The sequence below is a fragment of the Euleptes europaea genome, chromosome 14, assembly GCF_029931775.1.
Source record: "Euleptes europaea isolate rEulEur1 chromosome 14, rEulEur1.hap1, whole genome shotgun sequence".
Classification (NCBI taxonomy): Eukaryota; Metazoa; Chordata; class Lepidosauria; order Squamata; family Sphaerodactylidae; genus Euleptes; species Euleptes europaea.
In genome coordinates, this window is record NC_079325.1 from 5459052 (window position 1) to 5482902 (window position 23851).

General features: G+C 49.5%; 1 protein-coding gene across 1 annotated transcript in view; it reads right to left on the reverse strand.

The window, feature by feature from the left end:
* Positions 1-340: 340 nt before the first annotated feature.
* Positions 341-23851, reverse strand: part of LOC130487366 (nectin-1-like) — a 152804-nt gene continuing 129293 nt past the window's right edge. The window contains exons 5-6 of the mRNA XM_056860858.1: positions 17923-18074; positions 341-893 (exon numbers count right to left, since the gene is read on the reverse strand). Coding sequence (XP_056716836.1) covers positions 352-893; positions 17923-18074 — 694 coding nt within the window. The 3' untranslated portion in view covers positions 341-351. The remainder of the gene's footprint in view (positions 894-17922; positions 18075-23851) is intronic.

The window sequence follows — 23851 nt, forward strand, 5'->3', positions numbered from 1 at the left end:
ACCAAAGCCACTGATCAATACAAACAACACTTCAGGGGACAAAAATCCCTCGGAGAACTGAAGGGGAAAAAAAAAAAAACTGAACCCTTCCCACAAAAAAAACAAGCAAACCAATAAGCAAAGCAACCAGCCCCCCTTCACCTTCACCTGGTTGCCTCTGAACCAACGGCAGTTCTTTTAAAAGAGTCTCTGTCACGCTGCCCCCCCCACCAGGTGTTGGTGCGCGTGCACGGGTTTGTTTGTGTGTGTGAAAACATGCAGGGCCGCGTGTGATAGCCCTGTACCTTGGAGGCAACACGCAGCAGGTGAGAGGGGGGGGCGAAAAAAAAACCTGGGGTGGGTGGGAACAAGCTACACATACCACTCTTTTTTGGAAATAAAAGATCCATCGTTCTGAGAGACCATGTTCTCGGCTATGTCCAGTTGCTCGGGGTCATACTGGAAACCAAGTGTCCTTTCGTCGTAGGCCTCGGGGTGGGCCTCGCCCTCGTCCACCGTGAAGTAAGGCCGCTTAGAGTCGTCGTCGTACTTGTTGGGGCCGGCCACCAGCTTCCGGTCGCCCCCGGCGCCATCCTCCTCTTCGTCCTCGTAGCTGTTGCCCCCAAGCGGGCCGGCTTTCTTCTCGTCATCCGAGTCGTCGGGATACTGGAGGTTCTGCGCCATGGGCGGGTGATGCTGGGGGATGCCCGCTTTGCTGTACCCGTTGCCGTAGACGTGCTTCTTGGTGCTGTAGTCGCCCTTGAAGGTGTGGCGCCGGTGCCGGAGCACCACAAAGACCACCACGGCAACCACCACGACCAACGAGACTCCGCCCACCACGCCCCCAATCACGGCTGTGGGGATGGTCGACTGCGCCACAGATGTGCCAGGTGGAGACGGGGTGTAGGGGAATTCTGGGTAGGAAAAGACAGATGGAAGGGGGAACAAGCGTCAATCTGTGAGGAACTGCGACATCATGCTTTAAAACCAAAAAATAAAATAAAATTGGGGGAGATGAGGAGAAGGGAAAAGGGAGGGAAAAGTCAGGGGAGGGGAGGGAAGGTGCCTATCTATGGAATGGGTTAGTGCTTGGCTATATGCATCAGACATATGGGCCTTTTTTACAGCACAGCTTATCCCTAACAGCACAAGCAACCAGCGTCATGCATAAGCCCAAACGCACCAGAACATCCCATTTCTACACTCCTGACCGCACCACAGTCTTGCCAAGAGCGCGTGTTCCTTTGAGACGTCTCCAAATCCTGAGGACTAACACCGGAACAAATTTTCTCCCCCTGCCAAATTCCCAGAATTGCCCCGGCCAAACCCTGATGCTGGATTTTCTCCAGACAGCCTCAAATATTTGTCCAACCAATGATATCTGGATTTCCAAATTTGATATTGTATAGTATTTCACCGCACACTGAGGTGGCATTTGGTATTTAAGAGTTGAGATCTGACACTCCCAAAACTCCCTGCCACAAAAACAAACAAACAAACAAAAAAACCTCAAGCACTCAAATGAAAAGGTGACATTTTGCGCACGAAAAACTCATTCCTGTTTGGATCTGAAATTTCACTGACTCGTGCCAAGCGAAACTGGAAATTTGGATGAATGTGAATTCAAATTGGCAAATGTTTGAATCTGTCCCCGACTCTACAGGTTGATTGGTAGCAATCTGTGTGGGATAAGCCCCTCGCTCCCAGGGCTATCAAACGGATTGTAAAACAACGATTTCTTGTCCATATCCCATGGGCAATGCCAAGTTTGCTAGGGCTGATCAAAATGGATGTTTGATCATACTGACTTCTCCTTGAGAAAAAAAGGTGTATGTGTGTGGGGGGAGATCATGTGCCCTGGGTATCACAGTGGAGTGCCTGACTGAGACATGATGGGGCCTTCCTGGCAGAGGGCAGAGGTGCCAGGCCATCCCTGCACTGTGCCATTCCTGACCATTGCCATCCCTGGAATGTACGAATTGTGCCAGAGACGTTTCAAAGGGTTCCGACTGGCATGAAAACAAGTAATTTGATTAAGCATTAAGGCAATCAAGGAATGTCTCCAAGATGCCTACAATATTTAACAAGGCTAAATGCTTTGTACTTATTTACATTGATTCTGCGCACAGAGGTGTCAATCAGTTCTCGTGGCAGTTGAGAAACCCGCCCTTCGCGAACCTGCCTAAGCTTTTATTAAAGCCGTCTAAACTGGCTCCCACTCCTGCATCTTGTGGCAGGGAGTTCCATAAATGAGTTACCAGATGGATAAAAATGCCTCTCTTTCCCTGTGTCAGGCCCGAACCTGCCGGCAATCCACTCCGTTGGGTGAACCCTCGCTCTGGCACATGGAGAGAGGGAGACAAATCACTGGCTCGCTCCAGCAGCAAACATTACTTTATAAACCTCCATCCTGTCTCCTTGTGTCTATTTTATATTGAAGCGCCGAATTCTCATCTCTCCCTCTCCCAGCGCAGAGGTCAGAACGAGTATTAGTTTTCCTTCCACCCAATGGAAAAACGAGCCCCCACCTGAAATGGGAGTGAGAGGATGGACCAAGGTTACCCAGGGAATCCGGACATGGAAGATGGGGCCTGGCGTGGGGCCAGACGTATAACCGTTACGGTAAAGTTATCCCAAGCAAACAGTGGGAGAGAAAGAGAAAACGGAAGAGAAGGGCAAAATGGAGACAGAGAGAGTGAAGGAAAGCGTCCTTTCTTCTTTGGCCTGAACACACTCCAAGGTCCATAACCAGCAAGGTCTGCCCCCCACACTCAAACACATTAGTTTTCTGCAATCTCTCCCCACCCCATCAACCTGTATCAATGCCATCAGAACACTCAGTGCTTTAGGATGCAGCCTCTGCTCTCCAAACACTGAAACACAAAATGAAAATTAAAAAATAGACCCTGGCTTCCTGGATGACAGTTACACTTTCTGACCCGGAAATCTCATCCACCCAATTTGCCTACTGGGATGCAGTTGCTTGGGGGCAGGGGGGAGAGAAAAGGACATCCTGTATATGCTCAGAGGCACTCTATTCTTGATTACTCTATATGCGCCGGGGCTTCTCCTTGACACTAAGGACAGATTTTGGCACCAAACCCAGGCTCACATAATGGTTACGCCTGTACGACAATCAGCAAAATCTTCTCATAGACTGGGAGAATGCTCATAGTGTGGGGGAAACTGGGGACTGCAATCCCCCCTATGAGTTAACACTGATGACTAAGCGCTGAGCTAGCTTTTGGCTGCAGCTGTAAGGAGGATGCCCTGACCTGGATGGCCCAGGCTAGCCTGATCTTGTCAAATCACAGAAGCAGGGTTGGCCCTGGTTAGTTCTAGGACAGGAGACCACCAAGAACGTAAGAACATAAGAAAAGCTATGCTGGATCAGACCAAGGCCCATCAAGTCCGGCTGTCTGTTCACACAGTAGCCAACCAGGTGCCTCTGGGAAGCCCACAAACAAGACAACTGCAGCAGCATTACCCTGCCTGTGTTCCACAGCACCTCTGATCCTGGGGAGAATAGGTATGCATCACGACTAGTATCCATTTTTACTAGTAGCTATGAATATGTTCACTCTCCTCTTAAAGCCTTCCAAGTTGGCAGCCATCACCACATCCTGAGGCAGGGAGTTCCACCATTGAACTATAAGTTGTGTGAAGGAATACCAGGGTCATTATGCAGAAGAAGGCAATGGCAAACTATATCGGTTACTCTCTTGCCTTGAAAATCCTACTGGGTTGCCATAAGTCGACTGTGACTTGACGGCACTTTACACACACACAAACACACATAATGCGGATGTTGCATGGCAAAAGCTTCTGTAGATGAAGGGACTCCCGTACCAACAGGGCAAGCCTTGTGATGCACTACAGTTTGCTGGCAACCCACCAAGGGCAGTCATCTATGCAAACCCAAGAGCAGGGTCAAGTAACTGCTGACTCCCAATGCATGATCAGCGGCCTGTGTTGAGCTCGGTAAACTCACAGCTCTGTGGCTCAGTGGCAGAGCGCTTGCTTAGTGTGCGGGAAAGTTCTAGGTTCAACCCCGGGCGTTTCCCGTCAAAGGATCTCTGGTAGCAGGTGCTGAGAAAAACCTCTCTTTGCCCAAGAGCCCCTGCCAGTCAGAGCTAAGCTACAGGGACCAATGGTCCAATTTGATATAAGAGAGCTTCCTCCGTACTTGGGAAGGAGCTGCAACTCTGTGATGGAGCAGCCACTTTGCATGCAGGAAGTCCCAAATTCAATCCCTGGAAACTCCCCGCAGCAAGTGAGGGGGAAGAGATTTCTCTCTCCCTAAGGCCCACATCCGAGTTGGCATTACTGGGGTAGATGCCCCAATGGTGTCTCTCTCAGTGTTAGTCAGTGTCATACACTTAAGTCTCATGGGCTTGCAGCAGAGTAAAGGGACGTGTTTACATTTCTTTCCATCCTTCAGTTGGGTGAGACTCCATGGATGAGAACATCCCTCGTTTTGGTGAGTTGTACAGACACCTCCTCTTGGACATTAACAATTCAGTGGCGAGACACTGTTTGTTTCTACACAATCCCCTGACACCAGCGTGCTTGCCCCGGTGACACCTGGTTGCCATGACATTTATTTTAACCAATCTTTCTTTGTGTCACTGCCACCAGTAGGTCAGAAGCTGCAGGGATTTTAAAGGACAACCATGAGATCAAGAGTTTCAGACGCGCATCTCGGTTTTCTTTTTAAAACATTAATTGTTGTTTATTTTAACTGGGTTTTTTTTTTTGAGGGGGTGTTGATTTTAATGGTTTTAAAATGTGATTTTATCATGTGCGCTTTAAGCCATTAGCTACCCTGGTGGCCCTTCTGGGGGCAGAAAATCGGGATACAAATTTTGTAAATAAATAAATACAGTAGAAGCCTCTCCCTTCGACAAAACCCTTGACTTTTTTTCTCATCTCTCACTTCTTTACCAGCCCTGATCCGGACATGAAGTCATGCACAAGTGAAACTTTTCCCACCACAGGAACAGTTTTGCTCCCTCTGTTCTTCCCATTTGAATGGGGGATACCAGGAAAACTGGTGCAAACTGGGTGCGCCAAGATGCTCTCCTTAGACCGGAGAGGAAAGGAAGCATCAGACAGAAACGGAGGGACAGGGAAAAGGAACATTCTCGACACCCCCACTTGGTGGCGGTAGAGACCAGCGCTGCATTCCAGTCTTGCAAGGGAGGAGACTTGGGGAAAAAACGTTTTCGAGATTATCTGCAGCCGCTCAGCCTCTGCAACGTCCTTTGCGAACGTGACCCGCCATGATCAAAGCGAGGGTTTTAAACCCTGGCCTGTGTCTCGGGGAAGGGATCCCCTCCCCGAGAGCGGAATCACAAACTGTTGCAGTTCCCTTTGAAGTTCACGAGGCCGCATTCAATCTCTCCCGACATCCCATCTGATCGTGCAAAGGCAGCTTTACAGGAGGGGCCCAGGGGTGGTTCAGCATGCCAAGTTCTCGGATCCCAGATTTGGAGGGGGCTGCTGACTCTCCCACAGGGAGCAGGGAATCCAGACTCAAGGCCGCTTTGCAATTCTTCCCTCCCTTCCCTCACAACCGTGCATCTCCCCCCTTCCCCATCCAGCATATCCAGAAAAAAGATTCCTCTCCCGCCAACTCCTGGCTCGATGCTGTGTCACCCAAGTGGGAAGGGTCCCTGAAAATGAGGTCGCCTTTCGACTTTCCTTGGAGGCCTAGTTCACACCAATCTGGGTGGGGTGTACTTCTCCTGAACAGCACATGTGGTCGAATGTTCACCCATTACAGCAGAGACCAGGGTTCTAGTCTCCTCTTCTACCTGATAAGCTAGCTTTCTAAGTGCAGGGACTTTATCCATGGGGAAACATTTGACCATGAAGGTCCCCCTTTCATGCAAGTCCAGGGACCGCTTTACCATCTTGTCTACTGTCTGGATGAACTGAGGCTGACATCTTAGGGTTCTTCAGTACGGGTCGCTGCTGAGAGTGACAGTACAACAGGCTCATTCTGCTAGTCCTCATGGACTAGCTGTGATTGTACAGGGAGTTGACTCCTTGGTGGGATTGCCAACCTCCAGGTGACACCTGGAGATCTCCTGCTATCACAACTGATCTCCAGGCGATGAGAATCAGTTCCCCTGGAGAAAATGGCCACTTTGGAGGGTGGCCTATATGGCATTATACCCCACCAAGGTCCCTCCCCTCCCCAAACCCCACTCTCCATCCATTAAATCTCCAGGTATTTCCCAACCCAGAGCTGGCAACCTTATTCCTTGGGCTTGGGATTTGAGGGAAACTGGACTGGAGACCCTGATCACCGACAAACACATTCGCCTTTTATGCAGGGGCGTTTCCCGGTGGTCACCCCCACCAACTACTTCGGGCCTTCCTTTTTATTATGCATGCCTTTTCTGCCCATCAGAGGTCGCCTCGCTGTCCCAGCGTGTTTTTCCTGCGTTTTCCAGGTTCTGCCTAAAACAGCATTCAGAAAACACGGGCAAAACGTGCAGAGAGAGAGAGCTGACCTCTGACTGTCGGAAAAGGCATGCATCATCAAAAGGAAGCCCTGAAGCAGTTGGTGGGGGTGACTGCAAGGAAATGTCCCCACATAAAAGGCCATTCTTTGTACCCTGCATTTCCCTTTTTCTGTCATTGTGACCCTCTCTCGCCTAGCAAACAAGCTCCTACTTGGCCTTGCCTGGGTCTCACCCGGCCGACTAAGCATCACGGTGCAAGAACTCCACTAGGTAGCCTCTTCCCACCTGGCTCTGGTGGCCCGAGATTCACCTCTGATGCTCATCAATTACATACCATCCCAAGCAGGTGTGACTGCGCATGAGAATCCACGTGACCCTCCCGAATTACACAGCAACGATCATCCAAGTGCAAAGTCTCTGACTTTCTCACTGGCCCGAACCAGAGTACACAGCAGGGGGGAGGGGCTGTGGCTCAGTGGTAGAGCATATGCTTAGCATGCAGAAGGTCTCAGGTTCAATCCCCGGCATTTCCAGTTAAAGGGAATGGGAAGGTAGGTGATATGAAAGACCCCTGCCTGAGACCCTGGAGAGCCGTCTCTGAATTTCACGCCCGGGGAAAAACAGCTCTTTCGACAGTCACCACAAAATGGCTGTGTCAATCGTGATTTGGCCTAGTGACACCAACAACCCCCACTTCACCACACCATCGGAGGGGGGGGGTTTGCGAGCCATCAAGGTGGACAAAGTGGGAAACAGAGAACATAAGAAAAGCCCTGCTGGATCAGACCAAGGCCCATCAAGTCCAGCCATCTGTTCATACAGCAGCCAACCAGGTGCCTCTAGGAAGCCCACAAGCAAGACGACTGCAGCAGCATTGTCCTGCCTGTGCTCCACAGCACCTCATATGCTAGGCATCTCCTCTAATCCTAGAGAGAATAGGTATGCATCATGACTAGTATCTATTTTGGCTAGTAGCCATGGATAGCCCTCTCCTCCATGAAAATGTCCACTCCCCTCTTAAAGCCTTCCAAGCTGGCAGCCATCACCACATCCTGCGGCAGGGAGTTCCACCATTTAACTACACCATCTGTCAAGAAATACTTTCTTTTCTCTGTTTTGAATCTCTCACCCTCCAGTTTCAGCAGATGATCCCACTTTCTAGTATTATGAGAGAGGGAGAAAAGCTCCTTCCTGTCCACTCTCTCCAAACCATGCATAATTTTATAGACCTCAGTCATGTCTCCCCTTAACTGCCTACTTTCCAAGCTAAACAGCCCTAGGGGTTTTAAGCACTCCTCATAGTGCAGTTGCTCTAGCCCCATGATCATTTTGGTTGCTCTTTTCTGCACCTGGTGAACCTGGACATGATCCCCTGCGATAGCGTATCCCGACTGTCATGCAGTCCCCACTAGTTTTCGTGCAGCATGTTCACGGACCCATATTCGAGATTAGCAGGCGAAACCCATTTGGAAAAACACACCTATTTGTTGAGATCTCATGGGGGGCGGCTTTCCAGCTGCTGCTGCCAAACTGCGGAGCCCCCTCCTGCAGGAAGGGGGACAGGTGCCATTGTCTTAGGCTTTGGGGAAGGAGATATCTTTATTCTGGAAGGCCTTTGCTGAGAGACGTGCGCGGATGGTCTCGTTTACCCTGCGATCTCAGCAGTGGCAGTTTTTACGATGTTTTATCGTATTGCCTTTTACAGCTTCGGCAACGCTCAGCTGGGTTGGGTGTCTCTAAAGGCAGAAGAGGTGGCGTACACATGAACCATTTGAAAAATGCTAATGTGCGAGAGAGAGAGAGAGAGAGAGAGAGAGAGAGAGAGAGAGAGAGAGAGAGAGAGAGAGAGAGAGAGAGAGAGAGAGAGAGAGAGAGAGAGCATCTCCCACCCTTCAAAATCTTGAAATCATACTGCCCCTAGACATCCTGTGGATTCCCGGGCTGAAAAGCTGTGTTAGTGGGGGGCAGCATGTGAGAATCCCATTAGGAAGCAAATGATTTGGAGGGGATTAGAGCACTGCTGTGGAACGGAGAGGGCAGAAGGAGAAGGGATGGATGGAAAGAGGAAGACAGGTTTTCCCCCCTCTTTAGAGGGAACGTCACAAGGCAGGTTCTAAACCACCTCCATCTCCATCACCAATAAAAATGGGCAGGAGTAATGAAAAGCTGCTACCTTGGATTCCCCCCCCCCCGCCTTTCTTAGCCTCAACAGCTGTTGCATTCAGGCAAAGTTCTTGTCTCGGTGCCAAAGACTTCGTCCCCCGGGACAGCAGCTGGGAGCGGAGAAAAAGAGGGGTCGACCTGGACCGCCGCCCAGCCTGCAGCGCCCCCTTTGATCCTGCCAAAAAGGAGACAATGGGCCCCTTCTTTAGCCAGGCGCTCGGAGTTCCATCAGACCCCTGCACGGGAGCGGGGGTCCCCTCTCCTGGGCAATCAGCTTTCTAGGATCCGTTCCAGCGGCGGCCAGGACTCGGCCAGTCCCACCTGTTGCTGCCGGCAGCTGGGGAGTACGCGCCAGTGAAGGATGCCGAGACAGAGAGAGTTTCGCTCTCGTCCCACAAGGCTGGGAAGGAGCTGCAACATCCCAACCCCAAAGAGCTAACAGTGGGGTTTCGTACCTGCCGCAGAACATTGGGCAACTCTTGATGGCATACTAGTGGAGGCTTTGGAGGGTGAAATGTCAGGAGAATTTCTAGTCCTCATGGTTGAGAACCTTGGCCAAGCACACCGAATCCTGAGAGCCAGCATGGTTTAGTGGTTAAGAGCAGCGGTTTGGAGTGGTGCACTCTAATCTGGAGAACTGGGTTTGATTCCCCACTCCTCCACATGAGCAGCAGACGCTAATCTGGTGAGCCGGGTTGGTTTCCCCACTCCTACACATGAAGCCAGCTGGGTGACCTTGGACTAGTCATACTCTCTCAGCCTCACCAACTTCACAGGGTATCTGTTGTGGAGAGGGGAAGGGAAGGCCACTGTAAGCCAGTATGATTCGTCCTTAAGTGGTGATTGCTCTCTTGAAGTATTTGAAAGGCTGTCACTTAGAGGAGGGCAGGGAGCTGTTCCTGTTGGCAGCAGAGGATAGGACTCACAATAATGCACATACATTATGGATGGAGAGGTACGGCTGGACATTAGGTTTTTTTTTTTTTACAGCTGAGAGTAGTTTAGCAGTGGAATCAGCTACGGGGGGGGGTTGAGCTCTCACTCTCTGGCAGTCTTTAAGCAGCGGCTGGACAAATACTTGTCAGGGATGTTCTAGGCTGATCCTGCATTGAGTAGAGGTTGGACTAGATGGCCTGTAGGGCCCCTTCCAACTCTATGATTCTATGATTCCCACCTGCTCCACAGCCAGACCCTATCATCCAAAAATGGATTCTCTTGTTTGTGTTTCAGCTGGGAACACACAGATACATTTGAGATGTGAGATGCTGAAACCTCCCTTTAAAACCTTACGTCTGTCATGTCTGGGTTTTCAAGTGACAGAATATGGCTCCCGGCCACCTTGTATTTCACGTTCAATGTAAAATGAAGATGCAGGAATGCAGAAATCGGCTTTTGACCATCTGCATGTAGATATGCTAGAAGATCCCATTTCTACCAGGGCTAAGGTCCGGCAGTACCAACAGCTGTGCGGCACAAAACCTGGAGTGGAATCTAAGGAGCCAGACTAGCTGTCCCCTCCGAGCCTGGCAAAAGACAAGACTCGGTATCAGCTGGACTGAAGAGCGATTTAGCTAGATGTAGGACTGGCTGGGTGGCCGGCAAGGACCCAGCCTGTTCCTCCCTCTAGCGATGGACCCCTCTCTACAAGGAAGCCGCGTTTCCGAACCTTACAGCATGGATTTGGGCCAGAGCAGAAGAAGGCATGGCGCTGTTGGGCGGGATGCGCCTGTCTTTGCTGGAAACCGCTGGAAACTCACCCAGAGGTTCAGCAGCTGCTGCTGGGATTTCAGGCCATGACGGGTTTTGGGACAGATGCCAGACAGATCTTAACATTTAATCTCCCTGCTGGGTCACCTATTGCTTGTCAATCAAACGCTTCCCAGAGAAGGGGGGGTTGACCCCCTGCTTCCAATCCTGATGACTATGTTAGAAAGGGTCATCCAGAAAATTGCCCTCAACATAAAACCAGGCAAATGTCGCCCCAGAACTGGGAGGGGCAGTTCTGCCCCCCCCCCCAGTTTGCTTATCATCTTGGCTACAAATGTGCTCCCTCTGCTTCACCCCAAAGGTTTGGGAACAAGCAAGCAAGAATGACACACTTTTTAGATGGTGTCTCTTTGGAAGGTGCTCACACTGTACCGTCTCCCTCCCTGGGCTGTAGTAGTAGTAGAATCATAGAATCATAGAGTTGGAAGAGACCACTAGGGTCATCTAGTCCAACCCCCTGCACAATGCAGGAAATTCACAACTACCTCCCCCCCACACACACCCAGTGACCCCTACTCCATGCCCAGAAGATGGCCAAGATGCCCTCCCTCTCATCATCTGCCTAAGGCAATAGAATCAGCATTGCTGACAGATGGCCACCTAGCCTCTGCTTCAAAACCTCCAGGGAAGGAGAGCTTACCACCTCCCGAGGAAGCCTGTTCCACTGAGGAACCGCTCTAACTGCAAAAAAATGGATAAGTGTTTCTGTCTTTGCCTTTCCACACGGGCAGACTCTCTGTTCGATTGGGGTTTTCAAAAATCTGCCAATTAATTCATTGAGGGGTATAAGGCATTATGTCTGGCCAAGAAGAAAAGTCTGCGAAAAGTTGGAATGGTTAAGAATTCAAGATAATCTGGGAGCACTGGAAAAACTGGGGTCCTTTGTCCCCAGAAGGAGGGTGCGCATTTCCTTCTGGCATCACCACATAATTCAAGATGGTCCCTTCATTCTCTTATAATCTTCCTAATTTGACCAGTGGAACCAAATAATCCATAGTACGGTGACCTAGAACAGGATTCAGTGTTGTGCGGGAATGTGAAAATTCAGCCAAGCGCCTGAGCGCATGACTGCCATTGACATAATGTGCCTGACTTGGGCTCCGGAGCGCCAGCTGAATCCACATGTGTGCGGCCATGCATGAAGCTGCCCTGTGCGCGCGCACACGCTTCTGCAGCCGCCCCTGCTTTCTGAAGCGTGCTAACCTGCAGGGCAAGACGTGCATCACCGGCAGGGCCCTCGGACGCAAACGTGGGGCCCAGCGAAGGAGGTCCTCAGAGCCTCCTTCGGAGGTCCCGCGAACAGGCGGTGACGACAGGACGCGTCTCCCTGCACGGAGTCACCCCTCGGCTGACAAACGTCCTGCAATGCGAGGGAAGCGATTACGTGAACAGATTGCGGAAATAAAATATTAAACTTCCACTTATCCATCTCTTTAATGTGCTGTAACTCTAATGGCAGCTTTCAGCCTTTGCTCGGAGCAAATCGCCGTGGAGACCGAAGCAGCCATGCATGTGCCTTCTCGGGGCATCGAGATAATCTGCGAGGTGGAAGAGCATTGTGGGGAAACGGCCTTTGTGGATTCGCACACACAGCCACGTGGGAGGGCAAGGGTCTCTGAAGGTCCTCTCTGGCCTGGGGCAGTGTACAAATGATACTTTTGTTTTGTTTTTGGAAACTTGAAAGCAATATAAGAAAAAATGATTTCCTATGAAGTGTACGTTAAGGATTCCTTAAATATCCATGGATTTCAGCCTCTGATATGTCTCCTTCTATTGACATCTTTCTAATACCTACGGTTGCCAGGTCCCTCTTCGCCACCGGCGGGAGGTTTTTGGGGTGGAGCCTGAGGAGGGCGGGGTTTGAAAAGGGGTGGGACTTCAATGCCATAGAGTCCAATTGCCAAAGTGGCCCTTTTCTCCAGGTGAACTGATCTCTATCGGCTGGAGATCAGTTGTAATAGCAGGAGATCTCCAGCTATTACCTGGAGGTTGGCAACCCTGCTGACTAAAGTCCTGTAGACCTTTGAAGCATTTTGAAACCTGCAAAGCCTATCTGAGTAGTGTTGCCAACCTCCAGGTACTAGCTGGAGATCTCTTGCTATTACAACTGATCTCCAGCCGACAGAGATCAGTTCCCCTGGAGAAAATGGCTGCTTTGGCCATTGGACTGTATGGCATTGAAGTCACTCCCCTCCCCAAACCTCGCCCTCCTCAGGCTCTGCCCCAAAAACCTACCACCAGTGGCCAAGAGGGACCTGGCAACCCTATATTTGACCAGAGCAGAAACGAAACGAAATATCCCGCTCCCCTCCGCTAATACCATAGCGTTGGAGGGTCTGAATCGTTCCCGACGACGCCTCCGTCTCAGGCTGAGCTGCGTTCGCCGCTATCGGAGAAGGTTTGGTGCTCTGCCAACGAGGCCTGAATTGCCGGCGAGGCCCCAACAAAACACCTGAAACAGCCTGGCGAAGCGGACGGAGCCCACGCCATCGCAAACCCTAATCGGCCCTCGGGGAGCGCCGGGGAAACATATTTGGAGGCCATGAATGATTAACAAGGATTCCGCTTGGCGCATCCTGGCCTAATGAGGCAGCCGCTAATCCCCCCCAGCTAGGCATCTCCTGGCGAATGCCCCCCTTCTCTGCCCTCCCTGCCCCACTCCCCCCCAACTGCTCTGGCCTCCCTGCTCCCACCCCCAAGTATCGGGACCCTTTCTGGGGTTCTCGTCGGCTTCGTTTCCCCCTGCCATTTTTATTTCCCTCATTAGGAACGTCAACCGATCGAAGGGTTTTCTAATTGATTCATCATCTGCCTCTTAAACTGACAAATCCATTAATGAACCAATTAAATCGGGGGGGGGGACAGATCTGCATATCGCTAAGACCTCGATGTAGGTGCTTTAGCTGGGAATGGTGTACAATTAAAGCTGCAAACGCTACTCGGTATCTGCCAAAAGGAGGGACGTTTCTTAGACCCCCCCTTCTTTTTCCTTCCTGTATTATAAGGGAGTATCAGAATGGGGGGTGGGGGAACTGAGTCCAAAAGACAAATGTATCCCCTTAATTTGGAGCACTCGGACTTAAATCTGCCCTCATGAGCAAATCTACCAATTAAACTGATTACAGGCAACGGTCTTTAACGCTAAGCCCCAATCGCTGGGTCATGCCGGCAGAAAAGATGAAGCAACCCACCTGGATACAGACAGATGCCCCCACCCCCATCGTGACTGCCCTAATTCCTCCACCATCTGTCCGAATCTCTGTCTTCTGGCCACTGAATCCCCTTCCCCCAGAACCCGGCCTTAATATACAGATTGTTTCTGAACATGGCGGTTCTGTTGGACCAGGGGTCCCCAGCGTGGTACCCGTGGGTGCCATGGCACTCATCAACACTTTTCCTGGTGCCTGCCAAATGTTTTCAGGAAGTGGGCTAAGCCAGATGGGGCTTTTGCCCAGGAGGGCTTCTCATTGGCTGAGCAGATTTTTTAAAATTTCCCTCTGGCTCAAAAAGGTTAGAACATAAGAAAAGCCCTGCTGGATCAGACCCAGGCCCATCAAGTCCAGCCGTCTGTTCCCACAGTGGCCAACCAGGTGCCTCTAGGAAGCCCACAAACAAGACGGCAGCAGCAGCATTATCCTGCCTGTGTTTCACAGCACCTAACAGAATAGGCCTGCTCCTCTGATCCAGGAGAGAATAAGTATGCATTGTAAGAGCATGAGAAAGGCCATGCTGGATCAGACCAAGCTCCATCAAGTCCAGCCGTCTGTTCACACAGTGGCCAACTAGGTGATTCTAGGAAGCCCACAAACAAGACGGCTGCAGCAACATTGTCCTGCCTGTGTTCCACAGCACCTCATATAACAAGCATGCTCCTCTGATCCTGGAGAGAATAGGGATGCATCATGACTAGAATCCATTTTGACTAGTAGCCATGAATACTCCTCTCTCCTCCATGAACATGTCCACTCCCCTGTTAAAGCCTTCCAAGTTTGCAGCCATTACCACATCCTGGGGCAGGGAGTTCCACAATTTAACTATACTAGGTTGGGGACCCCTGCACTGAACTATCATGCCTGCTTAGCTGAGAATTGATCTGTGTTCCTCTCGGAGCTTGTCCAAGCCTTTTAGATCCAGTGTAGCATAGTGGTTGGACGGCTGAACTGGGATCGGGAAGACCTGGGTTCAAATCCCCACTCTACCACTGAAGCTCACTGGGTGACATCACGCCAGTCATGCACCCTCAGCCTATCCTACCTCACTGAGTGGTTGTTGCAAGACTAAAATGGGAAATGTGTGCCACCTTGAGTTCCCCGGAGGGAGGGATACAAACATACTGGATGGATAGATTTTAATTAAAGGGATGGTCATAACAATGTGCAGCTGCAAATTCCTTCAGTTAACCTTATGTAGCAGTGGATCGTAGTCCTCATCTCAACCTCCTGCCAAACGGCTTGGGTGACCCCAGGCTTAAAGTATTACGAGAAAGGCAGAACAATGCCATGCCCTCCACAACACGAATTATTCTGCAGAACAATCGCACGCTCTCCCTCGCTTGTCCGTTTTTAATACGCTTCCCCTCCCGGAAAACCCACTGTGCTGAAGTCACATTGTTTGCTGGAAGGATTTGCCCGAGATTAATCTGCGCCAGGCCTGGGAACCCAGATGCCCTGGACCTTGGCCCACCTCGCCGGGCCACCAACCCTCGACAAATTCTCCTGCTGACTGGCGCTTCCCGGAACACGTCCTGGAGGGTGCCGCAGACGGCCGAGTGCTTCATTAACCCTCGGCCTGAGACGTCAAGCGTCTGTATGGCATAAGAAGGGCCATGTTCTTTCCTTTTGACCCAAATACCCCACCCACCCACAGGCCTCTCCCCTGACCAGGATCTCTGGCCAGTTGGCAACCGCCAAGCAAGAACCTTCCGCGGTGTAAAAGCATGAGAGGCTGCCTCCACAGATGAATGTGTCCAACTTGCACAGGGGGCAAATGGGTAGTTTCTAATGGGGTGGGTGTCTCTCTGCCTAGCTGTAGGATGTCCCAAAGCTGAACAGAATCAGGTGCCACCCAAACAAGGTTGCCAACCTCCAGGTAGCGACTGGAGATCTCCCGCCATTACAACTGATTTCCAGCTGATAGAGATCAGTTCCCCTGGAGAAAATGGCCGCTTTGGCAATTGGACTCTATGGCATTGAAGTTCCTCCCCTCCTCAAACCCCACCCTCCTCAGGCTCCGCCCCCCAAATCTCCAGGTATTTCCTAACCGGGAGCTGGCAACCCTGCGCCTGGAACATCTCGAGCCAGCCAGAAAGGCTACGGTTCAGAGGGAGAGTGCATGCTTTACATGAGAAGAATTGCTGCTTCGACCCCAGGTATATTCAGTTGAGAGGACCTCAGTGAGAAAATGGGGAGGGGGAACACTTTCCTCTTCCTGGAAACCCTGGAAAGCCAACGCTAGTCAGAGAAGCCTATGTGGCATAGTGGTTACAGCATGGGACTTGCATCTGGGAGGTCTCCGTTCACATCCCCGCTCTGATACAAAGGCTTCCTTGGCCTGTGTGCCAGATACGCATGTAAGTATATACACAATGATAAATGCGAATTATCAGGGGAAGCGAAGGGGAAGTGTGAACTTCTGGGCGATAAGCCATTCTACCCATTTTCTTTTACAGCAAACGGAAGACAAAATAGACCCCTCTTAACGGCACCAGGGAGGGATGTTCGTCTTCCTCTCCCAGCAGGGAGCTTGTCTTTTAAGAGGCTGCTGCCTTAACTACATCCATCAGCTTATTACTCTGGTGTGACCTCACTTCCTCTACCCAGCCATCACCGTAACAAATTCTGCTGCCATTTTCCTTCGCTATTGCCAGATAAACATCTCTAGAAGCCTTATCCCTTAAGGACTAGCACAGCACAGTGGCTAAGGAGAATGACCAGTGGTTCAGGGGGTCCCGGGTTCAAACCTCACTTTGTTACTAGGTGCCTTTAGGTAAGCCCCTCACTCTCAGCTTCCAAACCCCCCCCCCATCTGCAGTACGGGCACAACATCAGCAGCCTAGCCCAATGTTAAACATCATAACGAAATAATTGTAGCATAGTTAAGTGGATAAGGGAATGAGCTATAATCCAGGAGGTCTCGGGTTCAAATTCTGCATCTGCTGCTAGGTGGTGTCAGCTAAGTCACAGTCACCCCCCCCCCCAAATACAATCATAATAATACTGGCCTACCTTATAAGTGTTTTTATAAGCATTACAAGAAAATTATGTGTGAGTAAAGCTTGAAGACTGCAAATACTACAGAAACATTAAGCATTATTATTCTGGCTAGAACACTTGGGTTGGATCCATCCAGTTGTTTTCCCTCCACTCAGTCTCAACTAATTTGCCTTTTTATTGCAGCCCTTATGACTTTGGTTCATGCAGGTCCCAAGATCCTCCCTGTAACTTTTAGGGTGGTTAAGGGGGCCTTCCAGTTTCCTTTTCTTCCCCAGCCAAAAAAGCTGGTTGGATCCAACCCAACCTTTCCCTCCTGATGAGCTCACTTCCTCAAGCCCCCGCCTCCTTCCGCCATCATTTACTCTCACGGCTTTTGAGAAAGTGGCAATTCCCACAAAACCTCTTCCCTGCCTCTCATGTGACCAAGACTCTTCACCAGCTGTGAAGAGAGGGACGAAACAGGAAATAAAGGCAATTGGCCTCGATGCTCCAGACCAAAGTATCAAAAGTAAATCAGCCCGAAGGCATTAAAAATGGCCCACCACACTCCCTGTGCAAGCAGCCCACCATTTTGGCTGGGCACGTCACTCCTCTCCTTGCATTCAGCCTCTCCCCTGCCCCTTCGCTCTCTCCACACTCAGGTAGGCTTGCGGGGTCCCCCCTCTCCTCCGGCGGGAGGTTTTTGGGGTGGAGGTTAGGCGAGATCGTGCGCGCAGCCATGCCGACGCAATTGCATCACATCCGGTTTACAGCTGGAAGTGCCGCATTGCAAGAGGCCTTTTACCACTCAAACTGGGAGTTTGAGTGGTAAACGGCCTCTTGCGATGCGGTGCTTCTGGGTGTAAATCAAAAGTGTCATGGTGCCGCGGGCAGGAGCACGGGCATGCGTTGCCCGCCGACCCTCAGCTGGTCGGCGGGCAGCCAGGTGGATTGGCGGGGGTTTGCCCACCACCACCTGGCACTTGGCAACCCTACACACAGGCCAACTTGAAACATATTTTTTCATGTCTTGCTCTGAACCAGATGCGGAAAGGAAAACGAGGGGGGAGCCAAACGGAACAGAATTTTCATGAACGGAAGGACGAAAGCGCAAGAGAGGAGAAGTGACAGCCCCCCCACACACACACACCGGTGGGACAGAACAATGCGCTTTTGAACATGGCAGGAGGTATCAGCAGAGCCCCCTCCCCACACACACACTAGTTTCTCCCCATGAGGAAGGAAAAGCCCCGCAAGCGACAGGGAGACAGCAAAAATTTAAAAACTGTGCGCCACTTCGCTAAGCTCGACCCGCCCTGCAATCTCTCAAACTGTTTCTCCATTCCTACCTGTGACATTGACTTCGACCACGCCGGAGCGCGTGCCGATCGTGTTGGTGGCCTCACAGATGTACGTCCCCGCCAGGCTGTAGGTGACCTGGCCTTTGAAGAACAACGTGCTGTTCTGGACCTCCACGTTTTCGGGGAGCGACCCGTTCAATCTGCCCCCAGAGAGAAAACACACAGTTAGTCTCAGGTGGGGGTCATGTTGGTCTGCAGTAGAAGAGCTCGATTAGAGTCCCGGAGCACCTTAGACACCGACAAGATTTTCAGGGAATGAGCTTTCGAGAGTCAACGCTCCCTTCGTCATTTTGAAGAAGAAGAAGAGCCGGTTTTATATGCCGACTTTCTCTACCACTTAAGGAAGAAGCAAACCGGCTTATAATCACCTTCCCTTCCCCTCCCCTCAACAGACACTCTGTGAAGTAGGTGGGGCTGAAAGAGCTCAAAGAGAGCTGTGACCAGCCCAAGGTCACCCAGCTGGCTTCACATGGAGGAGTGGGGAAACCAACTCAGTTCACCAGATTAGTGTTTGCCACTCACGTGGAGGAGTGGGGAATCAAACTGGATTTTCCAGATCAGAGTCCACCGCTCCAAACCACCGCTCTTAACCACTCTCTTCCACAGCCAGCAAGCTCTCTCTCAAGCGTCTACTGGTTCCTTTAGTGTCCCATCCCAGAGAAGAGAATTACACCCAGACATGGTAGAGATGAAGTTTCTCATTCCAGGGGGTTACCGCACTTGTATTCCCAGCGATGTGTTAAGAGTTGGAAAATGTTATAAAAAATACTGTTCACACTTTCTATATATTCCCACCGATGTATTAAGAATTTGAAAACGTTATAAAAAATAGTGTTCACACTTTGTTTGGCCCCTTTAGCTGTGAAGACGTCTTCCAACCATTTATTAGCCGGGGTATCCAAAAACTCCTTTAAAGCGATGTTTTTTGTAATATTTTCAAACTCTTAATACATCGCTGGGAATACAAAGTGCAGTAACTCCCCCAGTCTTCATCCCCTTTCGAGCCCCTGCCTATGAGCATGTGAAGTTGTTTTATGCATAGGCCAAATGAGAGGGAACACTTCTGTGCTAGATCCAGATCTGGCCTGATCATGCGAAAAGTACGTGATGTGTGTTCATGTGCGTGTTCACGTTAAAGCCCACACATTTGTCACTGTTAACTCAAAGTCTGTCCCAAGTCTGACCACTGGTCCATCCAGCTTAGCGGAGTTTCCTGGGACTGGTCACAGCTCCCCAAGGTTTCAGTCAGAGAAAGGTTTCCGTCCCAACGCCGGCCACCGCTTGAGGTCCTTTTTAACTGATATATGAGGGATAATTCATGTTGAAACACTGAGATTTTATAGGCTGGATTAATAAAAGACCTGCCAGTTTTGAACTTTTGTGATGACTTTTGTTTTAGGGAAAACTGAGCAGGGGACTGAGATCCTTTCACTGGAAGCGCTGGGGATTGAACCCACGACCTCCGGCATACAATGGAAATGCTCTCTCTCTAAGATGGACTTGGCCCCTTTTTTCCTCAAGCAAGAGAAGCATCCTTGTGGCTTGAAGGGCAGGGGAAAAATAGCCTCAAGAAGACAACCCTGCATTCTGCACCCTGAGAGTCTGAATCAAGCAACCTGGGTTCATGCAAATAAAAGTATCTGCATAAAACTATGGTTTGCATAATTTGTTCTGCATAATTTATGCTGGGCCAAGAAGAACAAAGCTGATCATTAAAATATTCCCAGCTGCATCTAGCATCTAGATGAGTGTCTGTCTCCTTCCTGTCTGCAGGTATAAGTGCCTGGGCATGGCCAGAGGTGGAAGCCAAAGGGATCTCCGCTCACAACCTGTGGCAGTTGTATGAGAAATTCCAGAGGACCGAGAACCCGCTCAGGAAGTGGCCATGTCCTTTGTTTGTTTGGCTTCTTTCTTGGTTTAAATTGCATTTTGTTTGTTTAAATTGCTGCTTATTTCAATTATATTTAGATATTTTTGTAAGCTCAGGAAGAATAGCAAGAGTAATAAAGTGCGTAAACAAACCAACAACCAAGAAATAAACCTCCCACCTGAGAAACTGAAGCTCCCTGAAGATTGAAAATTCTGTCTGTTCTGTCTAGAGAATAAAACTGCTGCTATCATACTGCCCTTGTACAAATCTATGGTGAGACCACACTTGGAATACTGTGTACAGTTCTGGGCACCACACCTAAAAAAGGATATTGCAGAGCTTGAGAAAGTGCAGAAAAGAGCAACCAAAATGATTGAGGGACTACAGCAACTGCCCTATGAGGAGCAGTTAAAACACTTGGGGCTGTTTAGCTTGGAAAGAAGGCAGCTGAGGAGAGACATGATAGAGGTCTATAAAATTATGCATGATTTGGAGAGAGTGGACAGGGAGAAGCTTTTCTCCCCCTCTCATAATACTAGAATGTGGGGTCATCTGCTGAAGCTGGAGAATAAGAGATTAAAAACGGATAAAAGGAAGTATTTCTTCACACAACGCATAGTTAAACGGTGGAACTCCCTGCCCCAGGATGTGGTGATTGCTGCCAACTTGGAAGGCTTTAAGAGGGGAGTGGACATGTTCATGGAGGATAGGGCTATCCATGGCTACTAGTCAAATGGATACCAGTCATGATGCATACCTATTCTCTCCAGTATCAGAGCAGCATGCCTATTATATCGGGTGCTGTGGAACACAGGCAGGACAATGCTGCTGCAGTCGTCTTGCTTGTGGGCTTCCTAGAGGCACCTGGTTGTCCACTGTGTGAACAGACTGCTGGACTTGATGGGCCTTGGTCTGATCCAGCATGGCCTTTCTTATGTTCTTATGTTCTTCTCCCTATCTCACTTTTCTGGCTTTAGAGATGTCTCTAGATACGGGCTCACACACTTCCACTTTGGGAGGTCAAAATTTGTTTTTTTCTCATAATCGGCAGGTTCTCAGGATGCTACAGTGATACGGGCTTTCCAGAATTTTTTTTTTAAAGAAAATGAACACTTTCTGGGGGAAAATATGCCATGCTATAAATAGAGCACAATGTGATTTAGCGCGTTTCTTTTAACTTACATGTAGTAAACAAAATTAACAGCGCCCCATGTCAATAGTATGTCTTAACAAGGACAAATACTTGAGCTGAAAATTTGATCAGGAGATAAATCAAGCGTGGTTGAAACAAAATTCAGAGCTTAATGTGGAAATTACTTTTACGGGATAGCTGTAAAATCCTAGTAAAAATTTAAAGACAATTTACCATGTGCTTCCCTTACACTGTTTAAATTGAAAGGGGGGGGGGACAACGGAAGGCATGAAAATCTGTTGACATGCTAATTTTAGCACACTCCCATGATGCCTGGTGGATATGGAGGACTACTCATCTATTTCAACACAATATAACACTTTCCTTGGGCTCCTCATCATTTGCAATTGCCTGTTCCATATCAGATTTTCCATATCAGATCTCTTCCACCCCGTGAGAGGAGACATATAAAAATGAATTTAATCTTTGGTTTTAATTTTACAGCACAGCCTATCAGGTTAATTCATACATTGATTTTATCTGCAGTGTTATACGTACTTGTGGTTTTATCCCTCCCCTCCCCCCCACACACTCCAATCAATAATTTACCCAGGTCCTAGGAATAGACATTTGAAGAGCATTCTTTACAACTTTGAAACTGCCACGCTTGCCAAATACCGTCTTGCCAATGACATCCATTTGTTCTTACTAATTTTATCTTTAGAAAGGGAAATGCATCTTTAGAAAGGGAAAATTTCCTACGGAAAAATAAAGCACCGGAAACATTCCTGCAGAAATGTTTCTACCCCACACATCCCTGGCTGCAGCTGGTGCCAATTCCTGCTCAATATCATAGCTGAAACAAGGAATTCAATTTGCGTGGAAAGTATGCAACGCATTTGCTGACACCATCAGTTCCAACAACGTGTTCTAACAGATCAAGAAGTAAAGAGATAATAAATAAAGAGTGTTGTCGAGTCGCAACCAACTCATGGCGACCCCTTTAAGTTCCACCTCATGGGGTTTTCAAAGCAAGAACAGAGAGGGTTTGCCATTGCCTTTCTCTGCATAGCAGCCCCAGTCTTCCTTGGTGGTCTCCCATCCAAGTACTGACCGTGGCCAACCTTGTTTAGCTTCCAGGCTCTGATGAAATCAGGCTAGGCTAAATAATAAATGGAATAAATGGAATAAAATGGAAGTAGCTCATCTGTGTACCAACCTCAAAATGTTTTGGAAAATCACGGGCAAGCACACAAGAAATCCTGCATGCCCAGGCCAATAATGATATAGCTCCTTGGTTCACACAATTATTTAAGATGAAACAATCAAATAAAATAAGCCCAGGTCCCAAAGCCTGGCACCTCCCGTGCAAAGGGTCTTCAATAGCAAGACTGAAGAAGACCTTTCTCGTTCTAGGAATGTGCTGTCAGTCAATGGAGACAATGCTAGTCTAATGGACCAATGTTCTGGCTCAGTGTAGGGCACCTTTACAATTAAAACGCGAAAAGCCATTTTCCACTTCCTTGAGAATATGCACTCGCCGTAAGTCATTAATGATAAATAACGGGAAATAATTAGCATTTTGGTTGTGCCCGTGAATAAGTGCATTTAAAAAAGTCTCTCTTTTGGCAACAGCTGAAAGGTAATAGAAATCTCAGTAGCTCAAGCCAAGCCCCACCAATCCCATCAATCAAGTGAATGCATTATTGAGAAAGGAAAGGGGGAAATGTTAATGTAGAACGCTGGGCCATGGAAGGGAGGGTGCGAAGCCCCGTTCTGAGGTGCCGAGAGTATCCAACACAATCCTTGCCAAAAGGAAAAAAAAAGTAGACAAAAGCCCACAGGAAAACAAGAACCCACTTTGTAAAGCCTGGTCACCTAGAGGAAAATCTCCACTCACCATAGGCGAGCAGGTATAGAAAAAGACCTGCCCTATTTTCTTGCAATTATTATTATTATTGGATAACCTGACAAAGACTGAGCCAGGCCTTCTCTTTGGCTGCCAAAGGCCCGTCATGTGCCCTGGTGGCATCTCCTAGTCCCAAGCTCACCTCCACCATCTCTGCCTTTTTCATTCGACCCTCCAGTTTTGGGTGCCATTCTTAATGCTCAGTGGTAGAGCATCTGCTTGGCATGCAGAAGGTCCCAGGTTCAATCCATGGCATCTCCAGTTAAAGGGACTAGGTGAGTACGTGATGTGAGAGACCTCTGCCTGAGACCCTGGAAAGCTGCCGCCGGTCTGAGTAGACAATACTGATTCAGTAGAAGGCAGCTTCGTGTGTGTGTGCGCGCACCATAACCAGTGCTCAGGTTGGTTTACATATGGCAGCCAGTTCTGCAGAGGCTGGGATCCCTCAGTAGAACCCATAGGAACTTGGCTTGAAGATTCACCGTGAGAAATAGGTGTCAGATGCACCCATGGAACAAACCATCTGCTTCTCTCACACCTCATTCAAGGGTCTGCTTCCTCTTCCCCCCACCCTACCCCCAGGGTTGTCCTTGTACCAGACTGAATTGAGGTGAGCATATGAACACATGAAGCTGACTTTTACTGGATCAGACCCTTGTCGTTTCAAAAATGAAGAAGAGTTGGTTTTTATATGCCAACTTTCTCTACCACTTCAGGAAGAATCAAACCGGCTTACAATCACCTTCCCTCTCCCTCCCCACAACAGACACCTTGTGAGGTAGGCGAGGCTGAGAGAGTTCGGAGAGAACTGTGAACCGGGTTTGATTCTCCACTCCTCCACATGAGCGGCAGACGCTAATCTAGTGAACTGGGTTGGTTTCCTCACTCCTCCACATGAAGCCAGCTGGGTGACCTTGGGCTAGTCACAGTTCTCTCCAAGCTCTCTCAGCCCCACCTCCCTCACAAGGTGTCTGTTGTGGGGAGAGGAAGAGAAGGAGGTTGTAAG